Below are 25,251 nucleotides of genomic sequence, written 5' to 3'. Positions count from 1 at the left end.
CAATACTATTGAATAATCAGAGCCAAGTATTATGTGCACCTCTGAATTCAGTTTGAAATCTCACAGTAGGCACAGCTAGGTAATTCTACACAGCTCATCAGAACCACAGACATTCTCCAAACAAACATGACACTGTTTTAAAAGTTGGATGCAGCAGCAAAGACAAAAATTCACAGAGGAAAACCTGAAGTGAAACTTTAACCATACCAGGCAATACGTGTTTGCACTCACTTTGTTTCCAAGTTCAGTGACTTAAATTATTGCACTACAAAACTTTCCAAGAGATATTTTAAAGCTAAATTTTATAAGCTTCTCTGAAAATGTTTTAAGACATCTTTACAACTGACCTAGTAGTACAGCTATGCAGCCCACTGTGCATTTTCCTCACCCTACCCTTGAATCACTGTGTTCAAAGTAAAATCCAGCATGGGTAGTGAGGGGAACAGTTCCACAAAAAATAATGAGAATAATAATTTTAATTGTTATTACATGATGCCAGGCGCAAAAAAGTTAAAAGTTATTTTCAGTGGAATATTCACCCTAAAAAATAATCATTGCTGCAAGCAAGTTTACTTTCAGTATTAAATATTTCCCCCCTAAAAACACTGCATGTCTGACTTCAAACTGCAACTAGAAGCCATAATTCAGCTGTTAATATTCCCCTTCCCCTCCCTCCCCTTACGTTTTTGGTGAATCAAAGTTTATCAAACTATTTCAAAGAACAGGAACTTGCCAAGGAGAACATACTCCTTCAAAGTACTGGAACTCTGCTGGACCCGTTCCTTTTAAATTTCCTCACTTTTTCTCTTATGAAGCTTCTCGTAGCATTAGTTTGACTCCTTTTGTCCCACAGCCCCCAGCAATTATTTATAACCATGCACAATTACCTTTTGGTGTTTTTGCTGTGAATTCTGGATCGAAACAAAAGGTATCTTCTGGCTTTCCAGAAGCAGGTTTAAATGGGGGTTGAATTTCTCGTCTGAACAGTTTCTGAAGTGTAAGGACAAAGTAATAAAATTAATAGTGAAGGAAACTTCTATGGCTGCTGTTATTTTGCCAAGCTAAAGGGAAAGCATCTCAAACGTTTTTCTATTAAGAGCTTTCAGGAAAAGCGAATAATATAAAGCAAGTAGAAATCCACAAACATATGCAGAAAACCTGAGTTATTTTCATGTACCTCTTATTTGAGATGCTATGGAAAATGTTACCAAACAAGTCAAACACCATACAGCTCTGTTTCTTTCTTCTGAATCTGTCTGATCTAACAGATCTGAACTATTAAAACCACAGCAGCAGGCTGCTCCTTACCACTGGTTCACCCTCTGGCTCACTCAGAAGAGCATAGAAAAGCCATAGCACATGCTACCTTCTGTCACCTCAGACCTAGTTCACCACTGCTTTGGCAGAACTCTGACAAACCCACTCCAAAGGGAAGCTATAGAATGCAGTCTTTTACCTATCTACTCTGGGTCCAGACAAAGGCCTCTCACAAGTGACAGGCGTGGCCCTCTTGGCAAGGAACTGCCAGTTCCCAAAGCTCTATTTCAGGCTTTTCCTAGTCTACTAAAATAAGTCAAGGGGAAGGAAGGGAAAGCAGAACAACAGCTCCTCCTTACTCAACTTGCTATAGAAAAAACTACATTGCCCAAGTGACCTCACATCAGCCATAAGTCCCTTTTAGACTTAAGGAAGAAAAAAATTGGTGTCAAATGATATCAAAGCCTAAAGATGCAAAATTTAGAAAATATTTTCTTGGCATTTCTCTCATCTATTCAGACCTAGTTTTGCAAGTTCATTTCATTTAATCTTCCTGCACAAGGACATAAAATATATTTCCTTAAAAGAACCAAAAAAAACCAAAAACAACCAACAAGGACCTTGAATTCATCTCAAAGAAATGAAATAAAATAAGTGGTCATCAACATCACTGTAATGACAGAAATACAAGGCACTGTCTAATAGTAAAAAAGGAAGTGTTAGAACCCCAGAAATTTCCTTGCTGGTATTTATTTCAACATCAGAAGTAGATAATCAAGCCATAACAACACAGCCTTCTCTGGCAAAGGGTACTCAAAACAGTGAAGTTTTTCTGTTACTGAAAACACCACTTGCTAAATCAGGATTCTGCAGTAGATGCTGCATAAATTCAGCTAGAAAAACACCTTCTCAGAAGTAAATGGAAGAGATAGAAGGATAATGATATCAGGCTTTAAAAACATAGGCATGCTACTGGCCAGCACTGCAGGCAATCCTGTCAGCAGAGCAACATTTTGTTCTTTCTGCCTATACTTTTGTAGGCATTACAGCAAAGGAGTGTTTTCAGAGTGGATTTATTTGATAGAGAGCAGCGTTGGTTTGAGAAATAGATCTCAGAGATTAGAGAACCACAGAGGAAAAGGATCAAGGTGCTTGTTAAAAATTTAAGCAAGCAAGCCAATCATGAACTTGTACAGACTTCTGATCATCTCTGAGCACCAGAGTCAATACTTCAGCTGTGAATGGACTATGACTGATAAAATAGGAGTGTGCTGGGGCTAACTAGAAAGAAGTCCAAGAGAATTGCAGTCACAGTGAGTTTGTTTGCTCTGCATGGAAGCACTAGATGGGTATTTACTGAAGAGTAAAAATTCCTGTACAGGGAACACCAGCATCTTCTTCCAACCACAAATGTTCTAATAAACAATTTCAGCTTTAGAATGTTGAAGCTCTTAATTATTTAAAAAGTAAATGAACAATTTATAATTAATACTCTCTATACCATAAATAATACAGATCCAGATGCCAAATAAATTCATAGTAGGAGCCAGAATGTAAGTCAGCAGTACTGCAGTGTTTGTTGAGCCCTATTCAGATGCAAATACTTATGCTGCAACAAAACAAATTACAACCAGCTTTATCATTCTGATTTGTTTTGTACTTACATTCCAGTCAACAGTAGAAAAGAAAGGATGTCTCTTGATTTCTTCAACTCCATCTGAACCAGCTCCTGAACAAAGAAAATACCTTATTAAAACACATGTTGGGTAAGCTCTTCCAAGATGGCACTAAAAAATTGGTTTATTTCTAAAAAATTGCATAGAGGTGGTTATCTGGGAGAACTGTAAATACAGAAACATTCCAAGGATGTAAAGTACTCAAGTACAAGTCATCAGGGAGGCAAAAGTGTACAAAAAGATTGAGTCAGTATTCTTTGCTCTGATACTGTCAAAGCTTTGGCTTACTGCTAAGAGTCCATGAAGGTAATCAGGCATTAGCCAAACCCCAGAAGTAGTGATCCAAGCTAACAAAAAATAGTACCTAAACCCAAATCCTTACTGACCATCCAAAGCCTAAGTGTTTAGCTACTACCTCAAATAGTACCTCAACCCAACTACTTTTATATCAAAGATCCAAACAAATGAACCAACCTAATCTGTTTGATGGGTTCCTTTTAAACAACATCCTCAGGAGACTTTGTGCTTCAGGGCTGAGGAACTGAGGCATTCCAAGTTTTGCTCTGAAGAAAAACAGAACAAGCAAGTGAAAAATTGTCTACAGAGATTTTACTGCTCAGTTTGATGCATCAAGAATCTATTCCAAAGTCTTAAGTACACATTTAACTCAGCAGCTTTAAAGTTTTCTATTATATGAGGTTTGAAAAGAAAAAAAGACAACACAAAACCCCCAAACAGAAAACACAGCAGACCAAAAATCCCAAACCCCATCCAAACCCCTAACCCCCCGAAAATTAGTTTTATACTAATATAGAGTTAAGTAGTTATCTCAGGAACACTAAGTGTTTTGAAAGGTATCCTCATGTCACCAGGAACTTAGCACCAAAATATATCTACCAGAATCAGTGCCAGAAGAGACTCACCATACCCCAGATTACTTGCCCCTGAAGTGAATTCTTGAAGCAAGAGCCCCAGGGAGCAGCTCATTAAGCCACCAGACAAAACTTCACTGACTTTACCAAGCTGGTTTATGAAAAGAATCACACTAAGGCAAGAAATTCTTCTGCAGAACTGCTGCATCACTTCGAGGCCCAGGTGAGGGCAGTGATCTGACCCATCTGCTTTCACAGGGAGTATCACCATTAACTGTAGTTGAGGTAAGTCCAAACTCATCCTCTTCCCTATCACCCCCTCAAAAAGCCTGAGGCCCTGCCTGTGGTCTAAAGGAAACTTTGTTAGCTAAGCACATACAAAGATGGGAACATATTTGCCCAACAGCTTCACTTACTAACCACTAGTTTGTCCAGTTTGTCTTGTTAGGCAGCTTCTGTTGTAACTGAGGTTACTTCATATTAAAAATGTGAGCACATCAGTGCACTCTCCATATATATGTACACAAAGCAACACCCAATGAGCTGCTGCTTACAAAATAAGGTATGCTGGAACAGTAGCAGAGCATAACCACCAGTGGTAAATAATGCTGCTCTAATTTATTGTACTGGTGTAACCTTTATTATACACCTGCAAGTTCATCCCCAGCATTTAAATTCCTGTCCTTAGCATTCCAGTCCCTAGCATTTAAACTCTGTCTTCATAGGAGAGGCTGGAGCACCTCTCCTTATGGAGACAGACAGAGAGTTGGGGTTACTCAGTCTGGGTAAGAGAAGGCTCCGAGAAGACTTTTTTAGGATGTTAGGTAGTGATAGGACTAAGGGGAATGGAACAAAAGTGGAAGTGGGTGGATTCAGATTGGATGTTAAGAAGTTCTTCACGATGAGGGTGGTGAGACACTGCAACAGGTTGCCCATGGAGGTAGTAGAAGCCCCATCCCTGAAAGTTTTTAAGGCCAGGCTGGATGTGGTTCTGAGCAACCTGATCTAGTGTGAGCTGTCCCTGTCCATGGCAAGGGGGTTGGAACTGGATGATCTTTGAGGTCCCTTCCAACCCTGACAGTTCTGTGATTCTGATTAATAGCATTTGCAAGGTCTGTGAGCTTAACCCTGTTGGAAGGGGTTTGGCTTTTTTGTCCCTGTCCTAGCTTAATGCTCTTCATGCACAAGGAGTTACAAGAAGCTGTTAAAACACATTTAAAATTACATTTTCTGACTCCAAAAAGTAAGAAGCCATACTTACTTCAGTATCATATTCATAGTTTCATTTCGATCTTTACCTTGAAATGGTAGTGTACCAGTAAGCATTTCAAACTGAAAAGAACAAATGTTAATCTAAATCAACACTTCTTCCCCCAGATGATCAAAGTGTTAACTTCTGTACTCTTCTCTAGCACTACATTAGGCACACTGGCTCTAGCTTGCAAAAGATCAGCAAAAACATTGAGAAACCTAAAACTTTGCTTTCATTGGCAGTTTACATGATGGTAACAGTGGCAAGTGGAACATAATGATGGTGTAGGAATATTTTACATCCATAAGTTATTGTTAAGTAGTAAAATCCTCATCATAAGCAAGTTTTAGATGTTGCAATACTCTGAAAACAGTACTTTTAATGCCAATATGAATATTTCAGCCTGATGCTCTAATACATCAGAGCAAAGGCCTATGTGGCCCTATTTCACCACTCCCCTCCAGCATTCATTCAACAGGCTTTTTCTTACAGAAATGCCATTTATCAAGTCTTCAGAGGGGTTTTTAAACTATCAAATAACATGCAAAACACACACAAACTAAACTTTCACACTGACTGCAACTATTTGGAAGCACTAATAGACTACACATGATTGTCATCTCTTCTCACAGCTAAGCAGGTAAAAAAAATGTGTTTTATTCTAATCAGTTGCTATTTCAGCAGCAATTCAGTTACTGAATTCTCTCTCCCCCTGACCCAAGCATTCCTCACTATTAGATCTGATTTTAACTACACAATTTCACATTCACTTAGACATATGCAGAGCATTTGTGACCTCAAGCAAGGTAAGCAAGGAAGCATACAGTACCATGAGAACACCAAAGGACCACCAGTCAGCACTCTGGTTGTGCCCTCGCCTGTTTACTACTTCTGGTGCCATGTACTCTACAGTACCACAGAAAGAATAGGCCTTCTTCTCTTGATCTACTGATTCTTTGCTGAGTCCAAAGTCTACAACAACAGCATTACAAGAATATAGCTAGTAAAGAACTTCAGAACAAGACAATACTGCATATGGTATTTCAAAATCAAAGTGTTGACAGCTTTTTGTTTTGCTTTCAGGAATGTTATGTCACTATCCTAGCTGCTGAGGAAACAAGGAACTGCAGCAATCTGGACATTCATACCATACCATCAAAACCATTCTAGAAGTCACACTGAATTGATGATTAGCTACCAATATCACTACTCAATATTTGAAATGCTGCACATTTAGAGCCTTTAAAAGTTCTCATTGTCTGCTTTACTCAGACAACAAATTGGACAGAAGCAAAAAGGAGTTTAAAGAGAATGCAGTCTGCACGGTGTAGTGTTACAGAATGATGAATAAATAAAATCAGACTAAAAATATTGTTGTTACATAAGACAATATGGTTCTGCAACCTGACTCAAGTTCAGTCAAAAAGAGTTATGCTGTATCTGGGCGCTTTTTTTTTTCCCTACTTGGAACCAGGATACAGAAGTCTTGGTATTAGCTCAACTCTCAAGGCAAGGCTCTCAATAGGGAAATGACTGCTAGTCAACAATCCCTTCAATTATTCTTTCCAATACAAACCCATCACCTTAACTGCAATTAAAGCTTTCAGAAAGGCATAGTAATTTGCTTTCCAAGCAGTCTTTTGTAGATACCATTACCTATAATATGTGGAATTTAATTTGCTTTATAGAAGATTTTGCTGCATTTTTATACGTGTTTAAAAGTGATAATGCAAAAAACTCAGAGGAAAGAATATTTCAGAAGTCTTACTGTACACTAATTTTTTTTTTTAAACCAAAAGCACCTCTGGTCCCTTTAGAAGTCCCACAGTCAGCAACTTGAGCCTGGGTCTATAACCTCTTGGGATCTCCAGTTAAAAGGCATTTCATGTTACATGGCTCACTTTCTAACCGGAAGAGTGGATAGTTTTAGGGACTATCACATCCCCACCTGAACTAAAGATCCTGTAAAAATCCCAAACATTCCATGCCTGGTTTTGTATTTTCAACTATATTTCTTCAACTACAGTAATTAGGATCTGCTAATGCTTCAACTTGATCTAATAAACATCAGCCAACATGAAAACTAACTTCAGAGGAACCTGCATGGACATTAGGATGTGGTAAGACATCAGATCCAGCCTGTGATTACCTACAATACTTCAACACAAGTTTTTAATACTCTATAAAGAATCATTATACAGGGAAGGGATACAGATTTATTTTAAAAGTCTATGCAATAAATTTCTAAGCAGCCAAATACTGACTGACAGTACTGACAGCTGTCACTATATGTATCTTAGGCTTAAAACTAAAAGTTAACACAGAAATAAGTTGAGAAAGTGCTATACTAGTAAGTGTCACCTACCTGTTAACTTGATATGTCCTGCTTCATCAAGCAAAATGCTGAAAATTAAAATTCACATTCACCAATACACATAAAGAGGAATGTTTACATATAATATTTAACACATAAAAGGCAACAATTTTGATCCCAAACTTCTGTCATTAATTTAAAATGCTAATAGAACTTCATTTAAATAATAAAATGTAAAAAATTATTTAAATTTATGTTTATATTGTCTTAACAAAATATACTTTTAATTCTTTTACATCATTCTAGTGGAAAATGCCAAAGTAACAAACAAAATACATGTAAGAGTGGTAAAATACATTTTACTTTACTTTTCTGGCTTCAGGTCCCTGTATACAATTCCCAAGCTGTGAAGGTGATCCAAAGCAAGGGCCAGTTCTGCGAGGTAGAATTTCACATCTTCCTCTGTAAACATAACCTAATAAGAACTGTATAGATTTACCTTCTGATCTTGTCTTTAGTTTTTAAAGCTGCAATCTACAACAAATAGTCCTTTCTGCTTATACTGCAAAATACATTTTAGAAGTACCTCATGAACTCATCACTTGGCTAACAGCAGTGATATATTAATATATGCTAATCATCAAGCATACAAAAGAACTACCTACAACACTTAAACAGAAACATCGGCAGTTACTGCAGAGCATCAGCCAGCTTCTAGGGTAATAAATTTGATTGCTGTATTTGGTGTTATTAACCACCAGCACTCCTTCTGCCACAATCCTGTGCTGAATGTTTTCCACTGCATCATAAAATTGAGTCTATGACTGCTGTACTGGGTGGCCATCTCTGTGAATTCACATTAACAATATTTAGAGGAAAAAAAATAATTTAGAAAAAGATGCAAACCAAAACACTCCAGTGAAAGTAACACGATGTGAAAATCTGTAGTAGGACTTGAGGATCTTGCTCTGTTCCTCTTAGGTGAAGAAGCTTGAAGAACCCTAGTGAAACACTGAAAAACTGACTGATTTCAGCTGATGATGGGAACTTAGAGCTGCCTTCTAATACCTGAAGGGATCCTACAGGGAGACTGCAGAGGGGCTTTTTACAGGAGTGTCTAGAGAAAGGACAAGGGGAAATGGTCTGAAGCTAAGGGAGAGTAGGTTTAGACTGGATCTTCAGAAAAAGTTCTTCAGTATGAGGGTGGTGAGACTCTGGAATACGTTGCCCAGAGAGGTTGTGAATACCTCCTCCCTGAAGTTATTTAAGGCCGGATTGGATGAGGCCTTGAGCAGCTGAGTGTAGGTGAGGGGTGTCCCTGTCCATGGCAGGGAGGTTGGAATAGATGATCTCTGAGGTCCCTTCCAACCTGAGCCATTCCGCGATTCTATATTGCATATGGAGCACTTGAGAGATATTTCTGTCCTAAGTACTCCACAAGTTGTTTCTGCTTCACATAGAAATATCATAGCTGCTTTAGCTCTTGTCATGTTCTACAAATTACTGGAGCAATCAGTTCTCTTTAAATGACTAGAACTGAATTTGAGGTTTAAGTGAGCTATTGCCTCCTCTCCCGAAAACACCAGGCACAAACCCAGTTGTCTCAGCTGCACAGTAGACGCAGCTAACAAAACTTAAAATTAAGGTAACTGAGCTTACGGATTTAGTGGCACACTGATCTGTGCTTTGAATTGCACATATGCAATCTGTCCTACTGCCAACAGAACTACCCCTAATTTCCATAATGATAGGTATGAACACTGTATGAACAATAAAGCTGTTACACTACACAAAGTTTCACCTTGATTTAAGAGCACTGTTAATACTATTTTTTATCTATATCCAAAAGAGCAAGAGGAAACCTTGGGTATCATTGCTCCTTGAAGTGGCCAAAATGCAAATCTCAGAACACAATGATGCTAATCTAAAACCTCCCAATAATAATTTCATTTAAAACTGCTCACTGCATCAAATTGATGATGCAAGCCAACTTCATTAAATGTTACCAATGAAAACTTCATCATACAATTCCACAACCAAAATTCTCATACCCACATTACAATTTAAAATAACCATCACACAATGTCAGAAGTTGGAAGGGAACTCCAAAGATCACCCAGTCCAACCCCACTGCCAGAGCAGGATCACCTAGGGCAGGTCACACAGGAACACATCCAGGGAGGGTTTTGAATGTCTCCAGAGAAGAAGACTCTGCAACCTCTCAGGGCAACCTGCACCAGGGCTCTGTTACCCTCACAGTGAAGAAGTTTTTCCTTATGTTCATGTGGAACCTCCTCTGCTCCAGCTTGCACCCACTGCTCCTTGTTCTGTCATTAGACATCACTGAGCAGAGCCTGGCTCCATCCTCTTGACACTGCCCTGCACATCTTTGTAAACATGAACGAGGTCACCCCTCAGCCTCCTCTGCTCCAAGCTCAAGAGCCCCAGCTCCCTAAGCCTGTCCTCAGCAGGGAGATGTTCCACTGCCTTCAGCATCTTTGTGGCTCTGCACTTGACTATTTCAAGAAGTTTCCTGACATCCTTCTGGAACTGAGGGGCCCAGAACTGGACACAATATTCCAGATGCAACCTCACCAAGACAAAGTATTTTCAAATAACTTTATGCCAAATGAATTATAAATCATTTTTGCATGTGAAGTATGAAACACCACAGAGAATTTACCCTTATGTGCATCTTCCACTGTTTGTGTTTTACCATCCCTTAGCTGAGAATGTTGCATGCTTGGTCATTTCAGCTATGTTAGTGCAAGAACAGTTCTTCCTGCTACACCAGAATTTCCTCTGTAATTAAGCATTCAGTAACAAAGCAGAGACTGACCTCTTTCCTACCTACTGTTCCAATAACTTTCTGCAAGTCAGTCACTTTAAGCTTTTAACCTCCATTTTAGCCTCAAGCTTAATTAATTTTGAGCTCAATTCTTGGACAGTGTCCTTCCTAGGTCAGCTTTTCATGAAGGAGGAAAACAAAAAAAAAATTAAATTGTTCCTTCTCTTTTGCCTATTCCTATATTCAAGCTTTAGTTTTACAAACACTGTGTGGGGAAAAACCCTCTAGCTTATGGCCTTACCTACTGGGGACATAACCTCCTCCATCTCATGACAAACTCCTTTCTCATTTAAGGAAGTGATTTTTCCTATGCATTAGCAACAGAAATGAATTTACACTGGTGGATACACTGAAAAGTTCTCTTACTGTTAAGTAGTTAAGAAATTGCCATGAAACATTTAGATAGTTATGAAATGTTTGCAGAAAGAAAAGTCTTATAAATCTGTTCCTAATACTTAAGGTAACGTACAATAAGTATTTGATAACCAATGTCTGAACCAGAACACAATGCTAAAGAACAACAGGCTGCATCATATTCCCTCTTCTGTCTGAAGCTCTCTCCCCAGAAAAAACAAACAAACAAACAAAAAAAACCACGAAAAAACCCACACGAAAATAAAATTAAAAATGAAAGTTCCAGCTGCATGGCAATATTGGGTGAAGGGAAGTGGTCTCAAAAATACTCAGTGTTCGCACTTTGTGAGATTAAGCATCAGGATGTGGATTACAGCATTATGCAATTTTACAATGCAGCAGAAATCCCTAATAGACAGGGGCTTCCAGGAGCACCTAAGCTGACTGTGAGCATGAGAACTCACATCCTCTGTCTTTATTGCTAAACCTTCATCTACTGCAGTTAGGTTTCCAAGCAACAAAACATTTTTAGACAAAAGAACTGTACTTTGCAGATACTAAATTAAAACTTAGGTTACTAATCAATACACACTCATGTTTCCTAGTTACAGAGTATATTCTGGTATAATAGAGAATGTAAGGGAAGGAAGAATGCAAGGGGAGCCCAACTAGGTTATTAAAAACTTCACTATGACAAGAAATATGGGGGAGAAACAGAGGAGGCTCACAGGAAATCTTATTGCTCTCTACAACCGCCTGAAGGGAGGTTGGAGAGAGAAGGGGTCCAGCCTCTTCTCCTTAGTGGCAAGTATCAGTAGAAGAGGAAATGCTTACAAGCACCAGGGAAGATTTAAGATGGATATCAGGGAATATTCCTTCAGTGAAAGGGTGCTCAAACACTGGAAAGGTCTGCCCAGGGCAGCCATGGAGCCACCATCCCTAGAGGTGTTCGAGCAGCACGCAGACCTGGTGCTTAGGGATGTGGCTCAGTGTTGATCCTTCAGTGCTGGGCCAAAGCTTGGACTAGACGATGTGGGAGGTCTCTTCCAACCAGGTATGTTCTGTTCTATAGAAGACAATCCCTGCACTGTCAAAATCCTCCTCCTGTCTAACATCAAGTGGAGATAAAATTGTAGGTACTTACCTCTTTGGATAATCGCGTGAATACATCTCCTCCCCTGAGAAAATCCAATATTAAATACAGCTTCCCTTCAGTCTGAAAGGCTTGAAAAAAAGAATAATAAAACAAACCCCATCAATAGTGAAGTGACAGAGATGATCTACAAAACAGATCTGAATGCTTTCAGAGTTTGGCTATTTCAGTGAAAGGGAATACTTCTCTTATGGAACTAATTCAGCAGCACATGAGGTCTGATTACTTGCTGCTTCACAGAAGACAATCTTAGTCACAAGATATCATTAAAATACTTTTATTTCTTCTTTGCCAAACAGGGAAACACCAAGGATGTGAATTACTTTTACGGTTTTGCTCAATGAAAATCAAATAAACAAAACCAAGATAAACCATCACACATCTGTTTAAATTTCAAGAGGACTTACAGAAAAACTTTATCCACGTGTATTTAAATTCGTTTTTCAGCATTATGAAGTTGCTAGAATCTAATTAGGACACTAAAATGGACACTGTACAACTGAGAAGGAACATGATCAGCTATGCCTTTCAGTAATGGAAGAAACTGTAGGAAAATTATACCAACCATAGTGCAGTTTGACGATAAAGGGATGATTTACTTCTACTAATATATCTCTCTCCATTTTTGTACGAACCCTATCCCGAACTGAGGGGAAAAAAAAAAGACAAAAGATATTGCTGTAAAACATATTTGGTGGAATACAGATGGAGCTGAAGTCAGTATATGGAAAGTTTGCTTCCTAAAGAAGTACTTATCCTTGTTACCTTATTTGTTTTAAGCTTTTAAGTCTCCCACAAAACACATGGTCCTCTATTTCAGCTCTTACCTGCCCCAGCTTCCTTACTGCCCTCATTTTCTTCCCCAGTATTTTGTGATTTTTTTTTAATTATTGAAAATAATAAGAACTCACATCTACATTTCCAGGCATCTAAATTTAACCTCTCAATTAACTATCTGTACTGAAAACATATTTTCTTTCTTTTAAGATTACTTTATCCTCTTCAACTAGTAACAGTTGTTATTTACACATAGTGGAGTTGCATCCATTAATGTCTTCTGAAGGCCAAGAAGAGTAAATTAACTTGCTATGGCACCTATAGAAAGAAGGATTGACTTAATTTTAACCACAGTAGAGGTCTAACTTAAAAGACAAAAGGAAAATTGCTTTTCAAATTAATTTGCATTAATATAAAAGAGAAGACTAAAGAGAATTAAACAATCACTTTGAAAGAGCACTTTTTACCACATAATTAAAGCCATCTGGCCAGGTTTAAAATAATCCTTAAACATGAACTTACAAGTTTAGTCTAGAAAAAATAGCTCCTGTCAGAGGACAGTTATAAACTTACTGGAAAATACTTAAGATTTTATAGAAAAGCCTTTTTAAAAGAAGTATTTACAAGCCTTATTGAAGAGATTCAGCTAAACTGAAAGCCATTTTCTTAAGTGTCAACTCCAAAGTTCCACCTACCTTTTAAAGAAGCTTTTTTCAACACTTTCATTGCATAAAGTTGCCCAGCATCAGGACCAATTATTTTCCGCACGAGGAAGACCTGGTAACACAAACCCCACTTTGAAAATGACTCTTAAAAACATTATGTAAACACTAAACCAGCCTGACTAAAAACCCTTACTAAGGATTTGCTTCTTTTTACTTCATTAATGCAGATGAGGAGATAGCCTGCTCCTAGTCCCATCCCATTCCTTGTTAACTCTGAGTAAAAAGATGCCAAATATCCAGAGTAAGTCTTTTTGCATAAACAAGCCCAGTAATCAATATACAACTAACACAATGCATTTGCCAACCTCCTATTAATTTCAGACAGCTTTCAGTGTTCTTTCCTAAGTACATACCCTCAGAGAAAGAGCAAAACTGCATTCCCTTAATCAGATTAGAGGTTGAAGCACCACCAAGCTCTCTGAAGTATCCAGAATGGTCATACTTTCCTACAACAAGCTGCTTAAATAAGCACTTATTTGATAAGTGCTTCCAGAGTGTGTTTCTTTATAGTACTTTCTTAGAGAATCACAGTTGTGCCTGGTCTGCCACCTCCTAAGATTTTTGAGGTTAAAGATCCAAGTCTTAAATATGTAACAGTCACTTAATGAATTCTGTAAGAGTGGTGAGAAGAAGGCAAGGACATCTCAGCATTTAAGATCAAAACACCCTTTTCCTCTGGATCAGCAACTCCAACAGGTTTTTCCAGCCTTCTCTTTCCAGAGGAGTTTTAAAGATAGGTGCTATATAACTTGACACTAAGAAAAGCATAATGGTACATAGAATAATGCAGTACAAATACATGCACCTCTGCTGACTAATTATCCACTGGACCCTTCCATTTGTTTGCCATCTGCTCCTGTTTCAAAGTTGTTGCTCTCGTAACAGCAAAGGGCCACAAAGATGATCCAAGGGTTGGAATACCTCTGCTATAAGAGTAGGATGAGGGAGCTGGGGTGGTTCAACCTGCTCTGGAGGGACCTTAGAGCTGCCTTCCAATAGCTGAAGGGATCCTACAGGAAGGCTGCAGAGGGACTTTTCGTAAGGATCTCCAGAGACAGGAAAAGGGGCAATAGTTTGAAGCTGAGGGAGAGCAGGGTTAGACTAGATCTTAGGAAGAAGTTCTTCAGTATGAGGGTGGTGAGAGGCTGAAATAGCCTGCCCAGGAAGGTTATAGATGCCTCCTCCCTGGGGGTATTGAAGGCCAGGCTGGATGAGACCCTGAGCAGCTGAGTCTAGTTGAGAGGTATCCTTGCCCATGGTGGGGAGGTTGGAGTAGATGATCTCTGAGGTACTTTCCAACCTGAGCCATTCTACGATTCTCTGATTATTAATTATGAGGAGTGCTTGTACTGTAAAAAAAACCTGTACAAGTCATAAAAGAACCTCAAGAGCAACTTGCAATTGCCTCTCTGATCTTAACCTCATTCAGATTTTCATGAACACTAGGTTTACTTATATACTTTGTCAGAAAGTTTTTTAAAATGAAATGTCAAATTTTCCACCACACAATCAGAAATTCATACAGAGTCACTAACTTGTACATGGATGGAAGAAAAGTTTTTTTACTCTAAGCTCTAACTAGATGCAAAATGTCATCATGTGCCAAGTTTATCAGGCTTTTTGTTTGAAGTTTTGCCCAATGATTGGATGTGCAGCACTGCTTTCTTATTACGGTGTTGCTCTAATAGTAAAGGAAATCATTCGACCAGCAGCAAGTAAGACAACATATGTAGATTAAGACACTCCCAATTCTAAGTAAAATCTTAATTGGCAAGTACAAATACTTTAGTGCTTAATAACCAGCACCCTACAAGATTGTAAGGCATGTAGGTACAAGGACCAAAACAGCTGCCACTGAAAACTACTCAAGCACCATCTATTCAGTTTGCAGACAGTCTCCATAATCCTGCATCTTGCAGAGATGCAGGGGTTAGCTGTTCATTTGTAGAGCAGAAGTCAAGATGAGTACGTTGTGCAAGGTGATTCAATTTAGGGATTCAAAACACCTTCAGCAGAACCTTATCAAAGGCTGCTAAAAAAAAAAAATCTAGTAAAAGAACTGAAGTTTAAGCCTTTATTTTTGTGAAAAAATGTAAAATCCTACATGGATGCTGAAAAGACAGGTAGAAGATGGACTATAGCACTGTGCTAGGCTAGAGCAAACAAATCTTGTGTTTGCTAAACCCAAAGAGAAATCCCTGGGAAGTATGAACTGGAGAGAAAAAACAAATACCATGCAGGCAACAGCCATTGATCTTCATCGTTTGTTTTCTTTTTGGTAGGAAGTGACAAATACTAAATGAAATGAGCCCAGCTCAGAAGAGCAACAGTTACCATCCAGTTCTCAAAGCTGGCTCCTGAACCAAGGCCTGCCAGGTTTCACAAGCTTCAAGACAGACATCTCACCAAGCTGGTGAGATTCTGAGCAAGAACATTCCTTAGGCTGTCAGAAGTCTGAACTCTGTGAAGTGAGAATCTGTCTGAGTCAGAGCTAAGAAGTTCACACCAGATAGCTTAAGACATATCAAGTCAGGAGTAATAAACACAAGGAGCATTTTAGGCTCTGAAGATGAAAAGTGTTATGAGGAAACTGGCAACCAATATTTGCAGATAAAGAAATGTTTCTTAAGCTGTAAAACATTAAGAAATACTTCAAAGTGTGTTTTCTAAACTTGCCAAGAGTCTGGTTCTGAAAAACAGATCAGTTTCTTATACACTAAGATTAGTATTCAGATGATGTGTTTCAAGCTAGTGATGGAGAGATTCGATTTTTGATTTCATTTCTGCAATGTAACACCAAGTGGCACATTACAAAAAGCAATAATTGTAACAAAAATTAAAACCTGCCCTATTTCTTCTGTCTGCTGTTTGACTAGTTGTTCACTTCATGTCTTTGCCCAGCAAAATAAAAAACCTGAAATACATTTCCCAGGTTACTTGATTGTCACTTTGGTTCAAGTTCCAAACTACCACTAACATTCTTCTAAATCTTCATTAATGAGATTCTGTATGCAAGTCAAGCATTCATGTGTCAAGTACCCTCATCTCCTCCAGAAGTGTCTATCATGCTGGTACCTACCAAGCATCAACCTAAGCTATAGAAAATGCAAGGCAACATATGTGGAACAGAGATGTTCATTCTGGATCCTCAGCGGTTGCTGCAATAAAGTCTCGAGGCAGTTGGAAACACTATTACTTGATTTCAAATAGCCAAGGCATTGGGCAAACAGAGCTTAACACCACCAGAGTTGTTGCATAAAACCCACCCCTAACTCTATAACCCCACTGGTAAAATCCCCTGTTCTTGGTGACAGTGTTCACACTAAGATGAAGAAGCCAGTCCAGATAAAGCATAAATGTGGCCCTCTGTTCAGTTAAAGCAAACTACAACTTTGCAAGGCAAACCTCCTCAAATCTGCCTCTACCTGATCTTTCTGTCTCTGTGCCTGAGATGATTTGATGGCCTGCTATGAATAGTGATTCTTTGGCACTAGAGGAAGACTGGAAAAGAATGAAATTTGTCAGTATATTCTCAAACATTCCCAGCAACTCTGCTATGGGCAGATCTATGGGAAAAGAACTTAGAAATCCTATCACAGTGAAAGCAAAACTATATACACATCCCTCCACACCCAGCTGCAAAGGAGGATGGATGACTTCTTCCAAAATAGGGAAATTTCCAAATGAATACCTATCCACCTGTACTCAGATTTGTTAGGTTTATACCTAACCTTCTAGCACTATAGACATAAGTATTAAGACAAAGCAGGTTCAAAGCAGGCATCACATGCAAACCAAGTTTGTCAACTTACCTTTCCAAATGATCCTTGCCCAAGAACCTTAAGTAGTTCAAACTGTGCTGGATCTGCTTTCTCACATCCTTCTTTCACATGGTGTGTAATAGGAATCTCTTTCACACTTCCTTCATCCTATTATTTCAAGACAAACAAAATACAGCAATGAACAGGCATGAATTCTTCAGCTCATTACAAGTGCTTGGTTTAGGGTTTTCTTTTAATAAAATACTTGTAATTCTAGCAAGGCATTTAAAAAAAAAAAAACTCTTTAAATGAAGGGTTTTCCCATCCATCCTTTATCTAAAAATGTCTTAACTGAGGGAAAATTCTCACACAAGGCTCATTTTCTTTTGTCATAAATATTAAGACTACTGCAAAGATGGATTTTCTTCTATGAAAGCAATAAATGTAGAGATGTTTTTAAACCAAGATGATCCTTCGGTGCTCCACCTGTTTTGGTGACCTTTCATTTTCCCAGTGATTCTGCTTCTCATTTTCCCCTTTCCTGATATAATCTTAATAAAAGTTGAATTGAATTTCATCATTTTAGGTAATTATTGCTTTTCACAGCAGCAGATAATAAATATGGTCATCCATTTCTAGCTAGAGGGACATGCATCATTTGAAGAGCATAAATGAAGTATGAGTCATCAAAAGAACTCTAAGGATTGTTGCATCCAACAGAAGAAACATAGGTCTGGAGTGCAGAGCCCATGGAGAGACTATCCTGAGTAGAAAACACCTTCAGAAAGCTGAGTGCAGTTGTAAGGCAAATGAAAGACTCAGTGCTCTGTTGACTTTTTGGTGCTACACTCACCTTTAGCAAATCAGGGCACAGCAGCTACAATTGTGAAAAGACAAACATTTATGATGAAAACCAATCAGATGGTGCATTGCAGCTTTTATGGTGTAAGAGAAGTTCCTCTGAGCCAAAACGAGTGAGATGTCAAAATCAGCACTCTTGAAACTACAAACTACGTGCTAAAGCCTGCGGCAGCACCTGAGCTTGCACATACAACAGGAGCAGCACCCTCAGCCCTGATTTCTTGCACACTGCAAATACAACCCAATCGCAACAGAAGATCCCAGTGATTTGATGACCTTAAAGTATCCAAATTATTATTGACTGTCCTCCTATACTCTTCTTTAGCTCTATCTTGAAAACTTCTCTTGGTAAACACCAGAAAAACACCCTACCAACTTGTGGTGCACTGTTGTCCCTCGATGACAAGTACACACAACATCAAAAAAAGACCACAGGATGAAACGGTTTTAGAAAAGACCATCATTCTGTACCTAGGTTGACTACAAAGTCCTCCTGATGAAGGCCATGAATTAAAACTTACAATCAGCATTCTCAGACAGTACAGAAGTATCTAGATTAAATTCTCTAGGTGGGTTTAGAGAGCAATTCAGGAGAGAAATCCAATCATCTAAATGGGCACCTGCCTACTGCAATAATTAAGAGGGGGTAATCATCACACTGCATTAATTATCTATGCCTTAAATACTTTGTTTGTCCGAGGGAGAAATAAAAGTACAAGCCCAGTATATTCACAAACTGTAGTTCAGCTATTTCTGCATGATTCTGGATTACTGTGACCAGTTGGGCTCCCCAGTTCAAGAGAACTACTGGAGAGAGTCCAAGCGAGACTACAGATGAGGGGACTGGAGAATGTCTGAGGAGGAAAGGCTGAGAGACTTGGGGCTCTTCATAGCCTGGAGAGGACTGAAAGAGGATCTTATCAATCCTCATCGATATCTAAAGGCTGGAATGCATGTGGATGGATCCAGACTCTTCTCAGTAGTGTCCACTGGTAAGACAAGGGGCAATGGGCACAAAGCAGAATATTGGAAGCTCCCCCTAAACATTAGGAAAGGAAAAACAACTTTCCCTGCATAAGTGCTGGAGCCCTAGTGCAGGCTACCCAGAGAAGTTGTGGAATCTCCAAGATTCCAAACCCACTTGGACATTGTGATTCTGGGCAACCTGCTGTAGGTGACCCTGCTTCAGCAGGGTCAGACTAGATGATCTCCAGAGGTCCCTTCCCACCCATACCATTCTGTAAGTCCTTTCTCCTCCTCTCCTTCTCTTATTTCATACTCTTGCTGGAAAAGGTCTGTTCTGCCTGTTTCCCACACAAAGGTAGCTATTAAGACACCGCTGGATAACAAACTTAACTCTTTAATTCACACTCTAAGCTATTTCCCTCTTTGCTGACAAAACTCAGCTGACACACTAATGATAGAGGGTACACGTCTCAGCTTTGTTTCATCCATCCACCTTGTTGACTATGCACATACACACTCTTAGGAAAGCTGCACCTATCTTTTCCATTTTCTTTCTTTTTTAAACACATGCCTGGGATTAAAGGCAGGTAAGAACAGCAGCATCTCCAGTCATCTGATGACAGATGAAAGCAGAAAGTCATGTAAGTTACACAGCAAGTCATCTAGTTAGACACCAAGTTGTATAACAGACTTAATGGCTGGTTCATTGTATGAAATATGTAAATATTCTAGTTAGAAGCCTTTTTACTTCACCACCCTAATTTGTATTCCTTAACACTGTGAACCTTTGCATAAGAAAAGATCTGGAAGAGTTCACCTGCTCTTCTGTTTATCACCCACAGTCATTAGCCTGTGACATCACACGTGGTTGCTGCGGAGACTGACAAGAGTGTTTCTAAATGTGAACTGAAGGGGAAATAATGTCTTCCATGCAAATAAAGAATAAGTTGAGATGTAGGAAATGAATTAATTTTTATGAAGTGTTTTACCTTCGCAAAAGATGGCTATGTAATTTCACCTACTTAACTATCATTAAAGTACTAAAAATTGGCATGATTTAAGTATAAAAAGTCCTCTGCATCATCAACAAGAAATGAGCAGAGAGATGAGCATATATATATCCCAATTTTAACTTCTAGTTTGGCCTCCATGAACTGCAAATTTGGTTATCTGATTTTGTGCTCTGCTGCTTGAGCAGCAAATTTATGTCAGGGCTCAGCTAGCAGCTCCCACTGAGTGGCCTTGCACAAGAGGTAACTATTCCCAGCAGGTTCACCAGAAGACAAAGCACTGAAAGAAAGGCTGCAATCAGTTACGGCTTTGTGCCATCCTCCTTCGTTACAGCTTGACTGGTATGCAGCTCCAAGCACCTAACAAACAAGCTCAACAACATCCTTCTGGTTCAAGTGCAGTGAAAGACAGAGAATCCACTGCTCATCTTTCTTTGCTTCATGTAAGGTGACTGACACGTGATGGTTTATTTACTTGCTCCACACCAGGGAATATCCAAGCACCACATGCTTCTACTCCAAGAGTTTTATTCTCCAAATCATTTACTTAATTTATTATTGCAATACAAAACAGTGGTTACAGCTGGCAAGATCTACTTGACACCTTCTTCCATGATCCTGCTCAAAAAATAACTGCATGGAAAAACGGTGGCAATTTTTTCCATGCAAATTCAGGCATCTCACTACATACAGAACTAGCCTGAAGCTTAGTTCAAGATTTAGCCAGAACACCTGAATTTCAGAATCGCCTAAATATCTACATCACCATGGCACTGGACAAAGAGCCTGCTCAGGAGGGTTTACCTGGCCTATTTCTACACACACCAAAAAAAAAAAAAACCAAAGAAAAATATATAATCAAATGAACATACTGGTGCAAAGATTAATTCTCTTCTAGAACAGCAAGACTTAGGTACCCTCTAGATGAATACACAACTACAGTAAAACACACAAAGGAAGAACATGTGACAGTGTAAAAAAGAGCAACGCTAATCACTGTGTATAAAAGGTTCAGGATTGAACTGAGCATTTTCTGAGGCTGAGGGATCCATGACTGCTCTCTCCATCACACAGAAACTGTCCTCCATAAAGCATCAGCAAACTTCATCAGCAAACTTTCTGAAACAAGACACTTACAGCCCTGCCCAGGTACTAATTTTCAAAATAATCTCTGAGACTTAAAATAATCTCTAAGACTTTGAGCCTCTTCAGATCTCTTCATATCAAATAAAATGATAGGATCAAAAGTTATTAAAGATCAGGGAATACCTAAATTTTTGCTTCAAAAAGAAATCATGCTAATGAATGTCTAAATGGAACATCCATCAAATATACTCACGTGGTAGGAATATGGTTCACCTTCTTCCATAGGCTCATCTGCCATTTTAAGGCCATTTAGCTGGAGAGGTGAAGAAAAACACAGAAGAGAAAGAAAAGAAACAAACCAAAACCAGCATTAAGACCTTGCAATTTCAAATCAGTAAAGTTCATCATCTGACCAATTTATATTTCAGAGCACACAAATGAAAGCTGGTATCCTTGTTGCTCCAATTTAAAACTAGTTTCAAACAAACACTACTACTTAGTAGTTATATTTAGCATCTCCCTTATGTATCATTTAGCATATCCCTGTATAACTGCAGTTCCACAGCACTATTTAATTGGGACTAATTTAAAATTCCTTCTTTAAAAGCTACGAATACCATCCGTACAAGATGACACTGAAGTAAGACTCCTCTGTTATGCATAAGATTTATGGTGTGGATGCTTTTCAGAAACCTAAAATTCACATTTTAAGAAGAAAAGATTCAAAAAAGTGATTTACAGTCTTTTTGGGGCAAGAGGGAGAATGTAGAATGGAGAACACATAGCACAAAAATCTTATTTAAGCTCTCCCTCAGTAACAAAATTCAATGCTGCTTAAAAAAATGAAATTTTCAACGAAATACAGAAACAAAAAGGACATGCTCTGTTTCAACACAGAAAGCATTGATTAAAAATTGGAAATATTTGACAAAATGAGTAAAATAAACTACATTTTGCTAACAGTAACAGCAAGCTTATTTACACATTAATTGTTCAGCACCATTACCTTCATGTGGCATGGAGCTCACACAACAAGATACTAACGAGAAATCGTAAAATGGTTTGGGTTGGAAGGCAGCTTAAATATCATCCAGTTCCAACCCCACCACCATGGGCAGGGACACCTCCTACTAGACTAGGTTGCTCAAGCACCCATCCAACTTGGCTTTGAACACTTCCAGGCTTGAAGACTCCACAACCTCTCTGAACAACCTGTTCCAATGCCTCACCACACTGGTAGGGAAGAATTTCCTCCTAGTGTCTAACCTAAATCAAGCTTCTTCCCGGTTTGAAGCCTTTGCCACTTTACAAGCAAACTCAAACTACTTTGTTTCTGAAAACAGAAAGTGAACCAACCCAGTTTAGACCAATGATACTTTTTACTTGTACTTCTGAATTCATCTAAAACTCATGCCTAAGAGACTGCAATAGTCTATGACTACCAGTATGTGAACTGGGGAAATGCAGGCCCACAGAGAACCTTGACATGCCACATATACCATGGCTCTGTTTAAAATCAAGCCCCAAAATTGGACAAACAGGTAGGGCTGAAGTGACAGCTTCATATCATGATTGCATCACCTAAGCAAACCCTCAACCACCTCCACTGCTTCTTCTAGGACTCTCGAGTTCAAGTAAAGCTTTTAAGAGCTAAGTCCTAAATGACTGATTCTGATAAAATTTAATCTCCAAGTTCTGTATCGAGTTATTGGCAATTATTTTTGGACTATATCCTCATTGGAAAAAAGCAGTATCAAGGGTAAAGGCACAAGGCTTTGGCTACTTTCACTCTTCCCTAAGTTTCTATCTATTTTAGCCACACTTTACAAAGTCTTCATGTTAACTATATCTGTCAGTTTAACCAAGCACTGGCATCTGACATATTCAACACATCTTCTTTATGCATACTTATAGAATGGTTTGGGTTGGAAGGGACCTCCAAAGGTCATCCAGTCCAACTCCCCCTGCAGTCAGCAGGGACATCCTCCACTACATCAGGTTGCTCAGAGCCCTGTCAAGCCTGACCTTGAATATCTCCAGGGATGGGGTCTCAACTACCTCCCTGGGCAACCTGTTCCACCTGTTCCAGTGTTCCACCACTCTCATGGTGCAGAACTTGTTTGTAACATCCAATCTGAATCTGCTCTTCTCTCATTTCAAATCATTGCCCCTTGTCCTGTCACCACAGACCTTTATAAACAGTCCCTCTGTAGCTGCTTTGTAGCCCTTTTCAGGTACTGGAAGGCTGCTATTAGGTGTTCCCAGAGCCTTCTCTTCTCCAGGCTGAACAACCCCAGCTCCCTCAACCTGTCCTCACAGAAGTGCTCCAGCCCCATGACCATTTTTGAGACCCTCCTCTGGACGCACTCCATCAGGTCCACATCCTTCCTGCATTGCCACCCTAATTCTCAGGGTCGGAAATCACTAACCCATTACCCTGGACTCAGAAACCTCACATACGTTACAGAAATCAAAGCCACCAACTTATTTGCTGCATAACACTTCTGCATAATTCTTTTTTTTCCCCACGTAGATACCAGGGGGGATGAGACACCCACTAGATTTGTTGTTATATGAATTATTTGAACACATGAAGAAATAACACCACAGTTTGGACCAGATATGAACTCCAACCTCATTTGAGATGACCCACTCCTATGTGATTTGACAGTATCACTAGATCGTGCTCAAGAGTGAATCAATAGGAGGCACACTGAAGTTGTCTAAAAAAAACTTACTTGGATTTAGTAATAGAATGGGATTTTACTGCAGGTGCTCAGAAATCTGATACAATTCTTCACTCATGTACTTAAATTTGAGGTGCATTTAGTATGTATTTTACCTTGATTTTCTTTAAATATGGTCAATAATTTCCAGGGGTTTTTTTACTTCATGTTAAGTTCTGAAACCAGTACCACCAGCCAGAAATAGTGCAGATATGCTGAAAACAGTAAGGTAACTCCAGGCAGCCAGATACAGAAAGCTGTCACTGCTGGAATGGGAGTTTTGAACCAAAACCCAGCATTTTATTCAATCTGAACATGTCATGTAGGCATACTTTCAGCTTTCTGGCAAATCAAATATAGTAAGTTATTGGATTTCAATGGTGGGTAATCAAATGTCATCTTAATTAACAATTTCCTACCATACACTTTTCCTCTTCATTACTGCTCGTGTTTTTTCTTTCCTGTCCAGCCTCTCTATAACTACACAGGTTGGGACGCCTGCCAACTTTTAGCCCAAAGAATTTTATAGTTAAGTGCATGAATCTACTTTTGTTGCCTGATATATACCTCACTTCTGTCTTATTTGTGAACCCTGGTCATTGCCCATTAAAAACACCACCAAAAAAAACCCCACAAACAAAACCCACACAGAAAAACAAACAAACACCCTAAAGCAACAAGCGTAAACCTGTTGGACTGCAACCCAAAGTGTAGTAGAGTGTTAGTTATTCAGTTAAATTCAATGACAGAAATCAAATCACTGATGTTTTGTACAGTTACTTACATTGGTCAAGTGTCAGTAACTAGAATTTTCCACTGCTGCCCGTTTTAGGCAAGTAAACAACAAAAGGTACCAAGTACTTAATTCCCACTTCTGTGGAAGGCAAATACAAAATTATTCTGTAGCCAAGTGGGACCCTTTTTAGTGATTTAATCATGAATATTTATGCACAAACATATATAGAACAGAACTATTTTAACCTCTAAGTCATCACTTCCTAAGTATCTACAAATTCTAATCTATTATTATTGAGAATTAGAAAGCAGATAGCTATAAACAGAGCACGTGAAAGGAAGCCAGGATCATTATTCTGAAGGAGATTATTTCCTCCTTGAATCACGTTGCTGTTCAGTACTGCTAAAGTCCTACAACTAACTGAACATTTTAAATATTAACTTCCCTTAAAACACAAACTAAATTTAGACATTTAGGCAAACATTGTCAATACTTTCCAAATACAGTTTTCAAAGAGATGAGAACAAAGTTAAGGTCAGACAACCTGGCAGGTAAGAAACTTACTTTTCCAGAGGTGCAGGGTAAGAGACCAAATCCTCCGCTGCCAAACTGCCTGTGAAGTAACACACAGCAACCTGCCTTCTGATTTAAATAGCTGCCATGGATCCCATGACTGGCTAGACCTACACTCTATTACCTTGGGAGAATATCCAAAGGGCTTCTGTGGGCTGGTAAAAGGCTTAACTACTATTGCACTCATTTTTTTCTGATAATTACAGCAGAACAGAAGGCTCTCATAATTACAGCAGAACAGAAGGATCCAAATATTACCAAAGCTTGTAACCATCTTCCTCCCATATTAAAGAGGTTTTAACTG

The 25,251-nt window shown here is 38.9% G+C and overlaps 1 protein-coding gene across 1 annotated transcript in view; it reads right to left on the bottom strand.

Annotated features, from left to right (window-relative positions):
- Nucleotides 1-25,251, bottom strand: part of RPS6KA6 (ribosomal protein S6 kinase A6) — a 41,223-nt gene that overhangs the window by 10,300 nt on the left and 5,672 nt on the right. The window contains exons 2-13 of the mRNA XM_054388876.1: nt 21,166-21,225; nt 17,041-17,157; nt 13,199-13,280; nt 12,292-12,372; nt 11,718-11,797; nt 7,740-7,846; nt 7,423-7,460; nt 5,887-6,029; nt 5,067-5,137; nt 3,408-3,496; nt 2,922-2,986; nt 888-990 (exon numbers count right to left, since the gene is read on the bottom strand). Of these exons, the coding sequence (XP_054244851.1) occupies nt 888-990; nt 2,922-2,986; nt 3,408-3,496; nt 5,067-5,137; nt 5,887-6,029; nt 7,423-7,460; nt 7,740-7,846; nt 11,718-11,797; nt 12,292-12,372; nt 13,199-13,280; nt 17,041-17,157; nt 21,166-21,225 (1,036 nt within the window). The remainder of the gene's footprint in view (nt 1-887; nt 991-2,921; nt 2,987-3,407; nt 3,497-5,066; nt 5,138-5,886; nt 6,030-7,422; nt 7,461-7,739; nt 7,847-11,717; nt 11,798-12,291; nt 12,373-13,198; nt 13,281-17,040; nt 17,158-21,165; nt 21,226-25,251) is intronic.

This window comes from Indicator indicator, chromosome 17, assembly GCF_027791375.1.
Source record: "Indicator indicator isolate 239-I01 chromosome 17, UM_Iind_1.1, whole genome shotgun sequence".
Lineage (NCBI taxonomy): Eukaryota > Metazoa > Chordata > Aves > Piciformes > Indicatoridae > Indicator > Indicator indicator.
This window is presented reverse-complemented; position numbering and strand designations above follow the sequence as displayed.